The following is a 13,273-nucleotide window of genomic DNA, read 5'->3' as shown; positions in this document are numbered from 1 at the left end:
GGGGGAGCCGTTCCACTGACAGGCCGGTAATGCCCCCCCTCGCCAAACCAGCCCAGACAAACATCTTGATTGTAATTGAATTTTTTGGGGGACGGGTGCTCTGTGACGGAGGACAGATTGGGAGAGAGAGACTGAGGGAGAGAAGGGACGGAAACCGAGGGACGAAGATGGAGGAAGACGGAGTGGTGGAAAGGTTAGAGCGGTGACAGAGGTTGAGATTGAATTGGAAGGAAGAGGAAATAGCATAGTGTTGGATAGGAAAGTGGATGACAGAGAGAGAGAGGGGGGGGGACAGTGCAGAGAAAATGGGCTGCTGGGGATGAGCTTTGTTCCTGCCCGGCATTCTTAAAGCTCATGACATGTGCGATATTGTGACGCAAGTGCATTGTTGAGAGCATCGCCCGTGTACCTGAAGAATTACGAAAGTGTATTCACTGGGAGGCAGATGAGGGCCTGATCATACCAAGCTGATGAGAAGACCTTCTGATTTTGCACTACGTAGGTAGAACTCATCATGGCGATACTCGAGGCGGTTACAGTACAATAGATGCAATTTTAAGAGCAACGCAGAAAAATAGCAAACATGTCCATTTTCTTTCTTCTTTCCATTGTTACTTCCTCATTTGTTCACAGTCTGCTGCTGACGTTACTTCACATTCGGATGCGCTGCCTTTGCTCTTAATGTGTTTAATTGTATCTCGCAGTCGAGCATTGTTGTCTGAAAAGGCTCAAAACCAACGCATAGTGTGCCGAGTAGGGTTGCAGAGGTATGAACTGGTTTCACGGTCTACTATGGTATAATTGATGGTTATCATGCCATGCACTTTTGGGTATCTACGGGAAGGGATGTCCCCTTCTAAGAATTTACATCGTCGAATCTGATTGTATATCATCAACTGATTGTTGAATCATGTTTTTTTAGTGCTCATTGATCCCCCTGCGTTTATGCTTTATGTACCTGTAGAAAAACAATGAAACTATTGTCATGGATACATGTGACTGTGGCTTAGTTCAGAATAATGGGCAATGCTTTGTTCAACCAAAGAAAAACATTGTTTCATTCCTTTAAAGGGTCAATGTACCTAACAATGATATTAACACCAATAATGATGATTGTGTAATACCGTATGCCGTGAAGGTTTTTGTACCATACAAACCCCTAATGCTGAGCAGCAATGATCCCGATGTGTAGTTAAAAGTGTGTAAAGGCAATCCACTGCGTTTCTTGAAGCACTTTAGATGTCGGCCACTTGCTCGCTCTACAGAACAGATAAGCTTCCAATTTATCAAATGTAACAATCCACACTGAATCCCAGACATGTCCAGCCTGGTGGAGGGCAGACGCTCAGTGCAGCTGTTTTTATCTCGTAAAAACTCAGAAGCTTTTCTTTTTTCCCCGTCTTCAGCCAATAAAGGCCTTTGGATGTATTACTACACAGCTAACATAAAACTAAATGGGACCATAATTTACTAAATGAACATCATGCTGTATTGAAGAAGACTCGCGATTGAGTTCATAAACTCATGTTTACAATGTTTACTGAGGTAATGAATCAAGTCAGAGTCATTTTCTCAATGACTTCTATACAAGCTGACTTCCTATTGTAACCAGAGGAGTCGCCCCCTGATGGCCAGTAGAGAGAATGCATGTTTAAGGCCCTTCAGCGTTGGCTTCACCTCTCAGAACCAGAGGTTGCCGCCTGGTGTCATGTGAAGTCACATTTGTTCACAACAGGCACTATTGCAACAGTTTATGAAGTCCTTAGTGTGGTTTGTATGTGAAGAGGAGAATGTTGCTATTGAAACTACACCTACTCGCTTGAAAGTGTTTGTCACTCAAGAGAGTTGCAAAATATTCCAAACTAACTTGAAGGTTTCCACCAGCGTAGGTTACCCGCACCGACTTCTGGTGCTTTGCAGGCAAAACTGAATTCAAATTCCGTGTCTCCTTCTGCTCGTATCCAGGGTTCTCTTCACGTCTGCTGAGCTGTTACAAACAGCAGATGCCATAAATTGCGGCTTGACAAGTCAATCATGCTCACGTCGATAGGAAACAGATTTGTTTCACACGTTGGTTTGCAGCAAAGAAAACAAACAGTAGGTGTGATCACAAACACACTGACAAGCTCACAAGTCTCATTTGAGGAAAGTGGGGGAAGGACAGCTGGCAAAGACGTTCTTGTGCCTTCTCCTCAGCATCACTGCCTGTTTGTTGTGAGCTCCACTCGCTGCACCAGTCTAACATCTTATTTGTCTGTTTGGATCTTTCTTTTGTTATCTTTCTCTTGTGCCGAAAACAATTTCCCAGTCTCATTTTCACAGTGTGCTGTTGTATGTGATACAGGATTCCTAAACTTTCTTCTTGCCTCTGCCTCTGCTTGTCCCTCTATCACCTCACAGATTTTATTTCGTCAGTGGTGGAGTGCCCCTCATCATCTGCGGGGTCACGGCAGCCGTCAATATAGACAACTATGGCAGCGGGGAGCAAGCGCCGTAGTAAGTCCATTTGTTTTGTGCTCTCGAGGTTAAATTGCACACTCTGCTGCATGCAGTCTGCAGTCTGTTATTCATACATCTAAGTACTACGTTTGTGTGTGTGTGTGTTGCAGCTGCTGGATGGCGTGGGAGCCCAGCCTGGGAGCCTTCTTTGGCCCCGTGGCCTTCATCATCCTGGTGACATGCATCTACTTCATCTGCACCTTCATCCAGCTGCGGCGACACCCCGAAAAGAAGTACGAGCTCAAGCAGCTGACGGCGGAGCACCAGAGGCTGGCCGCCGTCGACGTGCCGACGCACTGCCACCAGGGAGCCGAGCCTGGAGCCCTGGCAGCCCCGTCGGGTGGGGGCCACTGCCCCGCTGGCTGCCCGGGCGTCCCCATCAACCCCGCGCTGCTAGCCAATGAGCACTCCTTCAAGGCTCAGCTCCGGACGGCGGCCTTCACCCTCTTCCTGTTCCTGGCCACCTGGACCTTCGGGGCGCTGGCCGTGTCACAGGGCCACTTCCTGGACATGATCTTCAGCTGCCTTTACGGTGCCTTCTCCGTCACCCTCGGCCTCTTCATCCTCATCCACCACTGCGCCAAGCGCGACGATGTCTGGCACTGCTGGTGCTCCTGTTGCCCCGGGCGACGTGCCGACGCCTGCTCCGGCGCCCACGGGCCCGCCCAAGCGCGGCCCAAGGTCAACGTGAATGGAGACACCACCGGGCACGGCCACGGCCACAGCCACTGCCACCACGACTCACCATGTCAGGGCAAAGCACTGACGAGCTGCAGCCATTGCAGCCTAAGTCACTGCAAGCACGCCGCCCTTCCGTCCTCGCAGAATCACGTGACGTGTCTGGCACCGGTGACGCCGTGCTGCGCCGCCCTGCATAGCCAGCAGCTGATGGAAGAGGAGCCGTCGGCCACGCACGTGCTGCTACATGCCGACCCGGAGGGTTACCGGCCGGGGATCCAGTTGCACCCCTGCCTAAAGAGCAGCACCAGGACTAAAGGCCGTCACTTCAGCCGGCGGGCCGGGGCCGGTGCTTGCGGGGCTGGGAGCGAGAGGGAGTACACCTATCACATCCCCTCCAGCGTGGATGGAGGCAGCATGCACAGCTCACACACTGACAGCCCCCACAGCACGCACGAGCGCCACGCCCACATCTGTCCACATCTGGCCCACGAAGGCCACCATGATGGGCATCACACATGCCACGCCGCTGCAGCCACCACGCACGAGGCCCTGGCGTGCCATAACCCCTGCCACAGGCACATCTGCTGCACCAAGGCTGACCTTTTCCCTTCCCTGTGCCCGGCAGAGGCCGGCGACACAGGCGTCTTCCTGTGTGGCTGCGGCAAAGTGGCCGAGCAGGACCCGCTGGCGACACATCACCACCTGGAGATGCACGCCCCGCGCAGACAATCCTACCCCCAGAACCCGCCCAATCAGAATGGGATTCTTAAAGGGGGCCTGCACGAAGGACTACTGTACACTTCGGACAGCACGGGGAATATACGCACTGGACCCTGGAAGAATGAAACTACTGTGTAGTGTGGGAAACAGGGGAGATGGGCAGCACCCCTGTTCATCATCCCGCCAAAAAAAAATGAAACCCTTGCCTCCCTTTCTAGAAAAAAATGAATTGAACAACATTTGAAACATCATAATCAGCGTGGGATGTTTTTATTTTCATGTCCTCATGTTTTTATGTGTGCTGTTTTACTGTACAGAAATCCGATCTCACGTAAATGCTCCCCGCAGAGCGTCCATACACAGAACACAATCTCCTCCACAAGAAGAATTTATGAAACGTATGTCACACCAAACCATCAGATGTAATTGAAGGTATTTCCACTGTTCCATATTATTACAGATGTCTCTCTCTCTCTCTCTCTATATATATATATATATATATATATATATATATATATATATATATATATATATATATATATATATATATATGTCCAAGAACATCAATGGTTGTATGTATGAATATGTGTGTTAGTGCTCAAAGGCAACGCGCTGCAAGATTTTGAACCCATCAATTAGCCCACGATGACCCAGTGAACCTCCAGTACTTTTGAACTCTTGACATCCATGTTTTAGACGACTAAACCAGCAATTTTAGACTTCATGGGTATTTTTGCCATCCAGTCAAGCAACTGTGAACATCTATTAGAGATTTTCTAAACAATATATACAAAGATACGCTCTCCAGTGTGGATGCCAGTTAAGTTGTGAAAATCAAACGCAACAGAGAAAGAGAAGTGAAATGAAGCATCCTCTTGCAGGTTGGTATTGATCGTGCTGTCTGTATGATGTTTCACTGTTGTGTTTCTTTTTTTCTGGAGAGAAGTAAATAACGGCAGCTTCAACAGCAACAGCTTTGGCCATTGTGAATAGAGAGTTGGTGTCATTGAGTCATTGGATCCAGTGCGGCCACATAGAGCCCGGCCCCCACAGCCGTTAGCCCCACATTGCTAGTGTGCAGGTTTTTTAATTCCTTTCAGCTCAGCTCGCACATACTATCAGGCACCAGCATATGGTTCTTTGTAAAATCAACACTCAAAACGTTTTCGGAAAAAAGAGTGAATGTGATAATCGACGAAACAACAAGCTGCTCTGGGAAACCTGCCTGTGACCAACATAGGGCTGGGTATCGGTACTCAATACCTAAAACTCAAAATAACCCAGTAACCGGTAGTGTTGAAACTTCTCCAGTCAAACGCGACCTGCATTTGATCTTTTTTGCGCCCATATCAGGAAAAAGAAAAGGTGTATGGTTAGCTCACAGCCAATCCATTTCCTACCTGCACAAGGGAGCCGACAGTTAGCAGCTAGTTAGCGGCGCTAACAGCGCATACACCGCTAACAGCAGCAACAGTGCTGACAGAGCTAACAGTGTTAACCTTGGGGGTGGGGGGGGCTGAGGGTTTCCATTCACATGATGGGTATCAAATGAAGTACCTGATTGCCATCACTGTCACTTTAAGGGTACTGGTATTAGTATCGTTATAGGTCAATTTTAAACGATACCCAGCCCTAGTCCTATTATTTTCCCTCATACTGAAAACTAATTAAACATGTAGGCCAGCCTCACCCACTATTAGCTAAAGCCACAAAAGGACACCTGGCAGAAATAAGTGCAAATGCAGTCCCTTTAAGTTTTTTCTTTATTTCTTTCTTTTGTCTTACTACAGCTTATTGTTTCCCACTCGAGATCTCCATTTAACACGACCGACGGCGGGTTCACACCTTAAGGTCCAGTGCCTGAATCAAACCAATGCCAGGATGATACATTGTTTCAATTTTTCAACTGGTCCGGTTTGCATTCGCCAAACTCAAACGTTCTAGAAATTGTAAACAAAAGTCCTGTGGCGGTCATAGCGCTGGTTCCTCTGCGCTTGTAATCTGCTTTCCTACGCTGTGACAAGAATGTGGGGATGAAACAAAGTTGTTAAATGTTATTCTGGATGGCTAGTCAGTTAGCTAGCTTGCTAATTCCGTCCTGTGAACCGCTCCAGAGTTAGCTTGACAGCGGTCCGGGTCTACACCGCTAACGCTGCTCGGCTAAACAAGACTGGTGTGAACTCGCCCTTTTATCCTAGAACCCAGTCCAGAAAATCACAATGCTCTTGGTTCTGCTTTGGAAGACTTATGTCAGGAGAGGCCAAGGTTGAAGTGTAGATCGTTTTATTTATTTTATTTGTTACCGTGAAGGTCACATTCTCTTTGAAGAATTGCCACTCCAAAGAGAAGGCAACAGAGGCTTTGTATTGATTTAGAAGCACTTGTTTGTTTCATGAATGATGATATTGAGTATGATACTCCACACGAAACCACTCACACATCTTGTCAGAAAAGCTAAGCTATAAAAAAACTAAAAAAACAAGCAGCGCATATAGTCTCACAGCAAACCCTGCTCTCGCGAAACCACCTCGGCATGCACACCATCTCTTTATCCATCTTGTGCACTCTTGTCTGTGTATATAGAATCAGTTTCTGATGAATTATTTTATATGAGATTTAAGATATTTAAGAATAAAATAAGTCTATATGTAAAGAAAAAAAAACTGACCTCTCAATGTTAATACTCAGTATCTGAGTTTAGAAATGTCCTTTATTTTGTTGTTTTCCAATGCCTTTTTTTTCTGTTGCAATTTTAGTTGACTTCATAAAGTATGCAGACTCGCCATGTGTTGTGAGTTTATCCTGTCATATCAGAAATAGAAAATGCACTACCCATGACAACGCTTGGCCTGCCAGGATAGAATCTGTCACTTACAGTATGTTTATTATGGAAACGTCAAACAAAGTGACAGGAGAAAAGAGAAATATTAATGTGATACTCCCTTTATTTGGATGGCAGGCTTTGAATAGTGAAAGGACGCCCCACATCAGAGATGATGCATGAACATCATAGCTTTGCACAGTTATCTCCAGGGTCCGGGACAAAATTGGATATTGCGGCGGCCAACTTGTGAGTTATTAAACAGTGGCCCGCACTTGATCACAGGATACGGCCTCCTTTGAGCCGCCGTAGATGCTGGCAGTCAGTGGCCCCGGCTTTGTAGTCGCTGGAAAGGGATTTGTAACAGTATCACAACAAAGCATTTTGAAATCAGCCTCCCCCGCTAAACCCACATTAGACTGAGAGAACAGTGGGCTAGGTTAATCTGCTGGTGGTGGTGTCTCAGTCGCAGCCTGAGACGATGTGTTTGGTGTCATGAGGCCACCGTAGGCCGACTCCTGTGTTGTCATCAGTCGCAGATGTACTGCCCTAAAACGAGCTTGCTGACTCACCAGAACTCATCAGCTGCTAGAATATTCACCTGTGGTACTGTGACAGAAACCGAAAGCCAGTTTTCACTTTTTTCTACATTGACACAGATTCCAATAAATGTATTTTTTCACCATGCAACGGATGAGAGCATCTTTGGCCTTGTGTTTGTGTGCTTGAGCAGAGAGAGTGCATTTATCGTACACGACGATGAATGCGAGGTTGTTTTATCTTTATTTATTTATTTTTGTCTCAATTCTCGCCGTAACGTGTTTATTTCTTCTGACAGCGTGATGGAGATTGAGATGCCCGACGGAGCCACCACAGGGGAGGAATTCAAATGATAGCAGGCTTGACTGCCGCTCTCTGTGTGTTTGTGTGTGTGTGTTTTATGCATGCCCAGACCTTGTACACATACATGCACAGGTGTCCACATGTGCACGCATCGCCCAGGACATAGTGTCTCCCGTGCATCGCAAATCACAGCCAGGGTTGACGGGCCATGAAACGCCTGAGCACATTTCAAATGCAGCTGGATTCTTAATTTTTTTCTTTTCTTTTCCGAGGCCACGCATCTCCTCCCTCCCTCCGTCACTCCCTCCCTCCCTCCGTCACTCCCTCCCTCCCTCCGTCACTCCCTCCCTCATCAGATTATTCGTCTGACTGAAAGCCATGTGAAATGTCGGACCCCATCTCTCCTCCTCTGTCTGCTGTGTAGACGCAGACCAAACATGAGTACTGCATGGCGTCCATTAGAGGTGAGTCATGGACGTCTGAAGCCAGTACACCCCCCCCCCCCCCCCCCCTCCCAAAAAAAATTAAATTCATGTGCTGCAACGCCAAATGAGCTGCAGTGGTGGTTTTTATCGATAACGAGTTTGAGGCTTTAATCACCACGGGTATCTTTGAAGTGTTTTTGTTCTTCCAGAAAGTGCTGTCGCTTTCAGCTAAACCACAGACAGTCAGTGCAAAAAAGCAGAGAGAAAGGGATGCCTCACCATGTGGCTGTAAGACTGCAGGCCGCGGCACATTGGCGAAGGGAGAAATTGGCCCATGATGGCATCTGTTTCATTAAGAATTAATCTGGTTTTAGTAACACAGATGTGTGTTTATAATACAATTAACTGTATTTAAATTTCCTGTTGTAATAAATAGGTTTGTAAATGGAGAGCATGTGGAGAGAGAGGGGGAGAGTAAGTGAGAGGGTGATCCATGAGGAGACAACGAGTTGCATGTGTTTCTTTTACCTGTGGTAACATAAATAGCAGGATGTGGAATAACAAGCAGGGATTCATGCACACAGTCGGGTCTGGTTTACGTGCGGTGACGTCAGAGCTGTGCATGTGATCTGGAGGCTGCGTTTCCAGAGTCTCTTTGAGTCTCTTTGTCCATCTCTTGAGACTTGCAAAAAAAAAAACGCTTTTGTCTCTCATTGACAGAGAGGGTTCATTCTTCAAGTGTGTAGATCAACCCGACGGATTATGTTTTTCTTTAATGCAGACACATGTATGCTTTGTCTTGCGTAGCCAGGAATCATCTTCAATTCCTTAAAGGCCGTGTTATCCTGTGTCTATGTGCCTTTGGGCTCCCCATCTCTCTCTTTTTCTCTCTCCTTACATTTGGCGTGTTTAGTCGTTCTCCCTCCACCCCGATACCGAAGCCTCTCTCCTCCAGCTCCAGCCTTGGCAGACAAGACTTTTGATGGAAGGCTGTGATCGTCATGCTAATGCCGTCCTTGACTTAAATAACATGGTGTAGACTCGCAGGGGGGGGGGGGAGAGAGAGAACGGAGGGAGACTGAGAGGGTGGATTTGGGTGGATAGTTTGAGGCTTACGGGAAGAGGGGGAACAGAAGGAGTGAGGTGGAGAGATCAAAGAGGAAGAGGAGAGAGAAAGAGGTGGGCAAAACCTCTTATTAGATATCATCACTTGGGTTCTTAGAAGCTACGTTTCTAATGGGGGCTGTGCGTGTGTGTGTGTGTGTGTGTGTGTGTGTGTGTATGACTGAAAGGCTACTGCAGTGGTAGAAAGTAACTCAGTACAAACTCACGTACATAAGGCACATCTTTTACACGTGGATTCACTGATCTTTGGGAGTACTTAGCCTGTAAGAATGGTTGTAAAAATGTCTTCTGAGAAAATAACCCTGATGATGTCATCATGATGTCATCGGGTTATCTCGGCTTGGACTCGGAGGCTCACATGTTTTTAATGTCAAGCCTGTTGTAAAGACTAAGGCCATGGAGTTTAAAAGACATGGGCATTTACATGCAGGGAGGCTCTAGTGAAAAACACAGTTGTATTATGGGAAATGTAGGATTTTGACAAATTTTAAGTAGGTGCTAAATTCAGAGAATTGAGGGATTGGATCCACACAACTTCCAACATGGCGACGGCGGGGGATAGCAGCTAACAGTGCTAACAGCGGTAACAGTGCTGACAGAGCTACCACTGTTTCCTGAGGGGGAAGGGTGGGCGCTACTCTTCCGCGACGACGCCGTCAGTCGGGACGGCATTATGAGCTGTAACCGCTGTATCGGTGCGGTGCAGAGCGCCGACCGCAAGCTAGCCAGTGGGACACGCTCACAGGATCGTGCATTAACGTGCACACGCTGCCGGTCCGGCTTTGTAAACAAAGCACAGAGATGCTCGGATTACAACACACACAGAGGGAGAGTGACTTCATTCTCTGCTCAGGTACTCCACAAGGTCTTTACTGCTGTGTCAATGATCTGAAAATCGAATTCAGCCCCTTTAAATTTAGCTAAATTACCATGCTAACTCCCGGGATCATTTTTAGATACTATTTTCTATGTCATACTAATTCATACTTCCACCTCACTACATTTCCGAGGGAAATATTGCACTTTTTCTGCCTGGTGTAGTCAGAATCAGTTTTTCGGAGATTAGCGATGACGCCGTCACAGTGACGCAGTAACGACGACAAGAACAGCTCCATTGGTTTTCTTGGGTTTGTCATACTTGTGTTTCGCCTCAGTATGTGTCTCTCCCTCTGCAGTGGTTGCCTTGCAGCCAGTTGCAGTCTCTCAGCTTCCCTCAAGAAGACCTCTGAAGACGTGCATCGCCTCTCAAAGCACATGAAAGTGATGAACAAAAACCCCAACCTATTTTCCCAAGCTTAACCCCATTCTGCTATTTCACAGTGGCTTACTGTCAACACAGCCGCATCTGGTTTTCAGTCTATGATGTGACAATCCTCAGCTTCTCAGTCTGGAGGAGAAAAATAAAACAGAGTTTGACGTCTCGGTGAGTGACACGTCTGAATATTTTTCCGTTAACTTGTTGCGCTGACGTTGTTTTTTTGAATGCATCAAATCCTTCTGTGAGAGCATTGTCATGCAAGCCAAAGACTGAGTCAGGTAAGTGTGATTATTACTGCGCTCTCTAAACCTCAAAGCTGTGTGTTGGGTGCTGAGGGAGCCAGTAGCTGCCAAGCTGTGTTGTTCCATGTGTGTGAGTGTGTGACGGTCCTGTGTCTCCCCTCCCTCCCCCGCGACCCTCTCTCTTTCTCTCTCTCTCTCCCTGTTATTTATAGCTTCCTCAAATGGTGACGCAACACGACTACAACTAGAAGGGAGCATAGAATCATGAATGCAACAATCCGCAGGATTATGGAGGCCTAAGAGGCTGCCACCGCGGTCTGTAACATCAAGGGGGCGAACACAACAGGCAAGCAGGCTGCCCCCCCCCCCCCTTCTCATCCTCCCTCCTTCAGAGGAGAGACAGCTGGGGACGGCATGGTGGGCAAGAGACCAGGGAGCAAGGAGGGGAGTTGAGAGGATGGAGAGGATGGAGTGAGGCTATAGTAGCTGTTTGTTACAGGTGTGTTCAATCCTACACAGCTGCCAATAACTGGTGTTCACCTCCTCTATAACCAGAAAATGGAGGTTTTTTAACATGACATATACTTCACTTTTTTAAGTTTGGGTGTTTTGGCAAGCCTGGCAAGACTTTATATTTAAAAAAATAAATATATGTATATATTATTTGAATAGAGCGCTGCAGGAAATGAGTCAGCATGTTTGCACTTCCGGTTTCCCACATCTCAAAGTCAATGGGTTATTGAATGTGTGTTTTGGTACGATGCCTGAAATGAGCTCTGTTGTAAATACACGCTTAGAGATTTTAACATTTTGTCCATCCATCCATCCATCTGTGAGGCTGGATCCGATCCCAGCTGACATCGGGCGTGGTCAGGTCGCCAGACCATCGCAGGGCTTAACATTGTGTTCCTTGTCTTAGCACACATTTAATCATTTTCCATTTCATATTTTCCCCACATTTCCAATTTCCCTTATTCTTGCGTGATAATGAGATGGGCGTGTCCATCCAGCACAAGGGATGGGTCGCCGAACAAATTCACAGAATTTCTTCCATTGTCCTTTATTTAACATCTAAATATGCAGTACACAGTTGGGCCGCATGAGGAGGCCTGAGAGTTCGTATTGTCGCCTCACAACAATAAATCTATTATTAGAGGCTACGGTGCATTCTGTTTTACTGATGAGAGGAATTGAAAACTCCGCCTCCGTTGATACATTAACAGCGAGTATTCTTTCAACACCCAGCTGCAGCTAGCTTTCCTCACACAACCACACCAGACAATGCAGGTCAGTGGTTATAGCCAGTGTGAAAGCTTTTACTGCCTTTTGTCACTTTCAGGGCTCCATATTGAAAAAACATTACGATTTGGAAAAATCTGATTTACAGACAGTATCATTGAACACTGAAGGGGTTAAGGCACCAGCCATGAAGTGCATCCTCCAGCCGGGGCCTTCATATCGCGCCATTCTCCATCTCGCTCTCATCTCATTCCCTCTACTGTTACTGTGTAATAAAGGAATTGAAAAAAAACAACCCAAAAATGGTTTAGAGTCCTGATTTTCTTTGAGTGGTTCTCTGCATTTCTAAAATCCTGGCTACGACCCAGGGTGCAATTTTTCATTTTAGACTACATTCCCTCATTAAGGATTCATGGCACCGACTGTGCGCTCCAGAAAGGCAATCCGTCTTCAGTTTTCATTTGTTTTCATGAGCTCTGGGAATCTCAGATTGCAGATGTGCACTGGACTCTGAAAGGCTTGGAGCATGCGGGTCAGACGAGCTCCTCTGGGTTTCCTCTCTCGGTGTGACAGAACAGAAGTCTAGTACTCACTTAAATAAGAGCTGCTGCCGGCCACCCACCATGTAAAGACAGCCGCGGATGTTAAAGCGGGATGTAATAGCTGCTCGCTGCTTCACTCGTCAACAAGGCAAACCCACAGAAACATCTGACCGCAAGGCCCGTCTTTGGTTTCAGAGTTGTACTCTGTTCTGTTCGCTGTACAGGAGTGCCATCTCATGGTCAGAGTTGGTAACTCCGGGTGTGGAGGGACACAAGTGGGTGTCAGTGAACAGCCTTTATTTACAGCGTGTGTGTGTGTGTGTGTGTGTGACAGAGGTCAGCAGGCAGGTTAATGCAGGAGCTGGGTTCCTTTATTTCTTTTAGCTTGGAGAAGGATTTCCTACAGAGCGACGGATAGAGCAACTCGTATTCAACCAGATTAGAGATGATAGCTGCTGAGCCGCCCATACAGTAAGCACAAAACAAAAGGTCATGCTAATTATATGATATCGGGCAAAACACAAGTCAATTTGGAATTCCCACATGTGCGGTAGTGTAATTAGTGATTCCGATCTGCTCGGCACAAAATATTGTCTTGGCCACGTGTAGCAGCAGAAGCACTGGGGTATCTCTAAATCACGGCCTGCTTTCACCCAGACATGCCTATCTAACAGATTTATATTCAGTGAAAGATTAACCAGCTGAAGTAATTAAGTGTTCAGATGGAGGTGAGAAATGGAGGGCCCTGCTGAACTCAACCCCCCCCCCCCATCCTCCTCCAGCTAAATGCAAACGTTCATGCCCAAGTGCTTCCTCACCCTCACACACACACACACACACACACATATATTCACACATATATTTGGGCACCAAAACAC

The 13,273-nt window shown here is 46.9% G+C and overlaps 1 protein-coding gene across 1 annotated transcript in view; it reads left to right on the top strand.

Annotated features, from left to right (window-relative positions):
• adgra1b (adhesion G protein-coupled receptor A1b) overlaps positions 1-4,284 on the top strand; it is a 144,449-nt gene extending 140,165 nt beyond the window's left edge. Inside the window, exons 18-19 of the mRNA XM_079279793.1 lie at positions 2,401-2,496; positions 2,610-4,284. Of these exons, the coding sequence (XP_079135919.1) occupies positions 2,401-2,496; positions 2,610-4,038 (1,525 nt within the window). The 3' untranslated portion in view covers positions 4,039-4,284. The remainder of the gene's footprint in view (positions 1-2,400; positions 2,497-2,609) is intronic.
• Positions 4,285-13,273: the final 8,989 nt, after the last annotated feature.

This window comes from Melanostigma gelatinosum, assembly GCF_949748355.1.
Source record: "Melanostigma gelatinosum genome assembly, chromosome: 12".
NCBI classification, from domain to species: Eukaryota; Metazoa; Chordata; class Actinopteri; order Perciformes; family Zoarcidae; genus Melanostigma; species Melanostigma gelatinosum.
The sequence above is the reverse complement of the archived record's forward strand: the minus strand, read 5'-3'. Positions and strand labels throughout refer to the sequence as shown.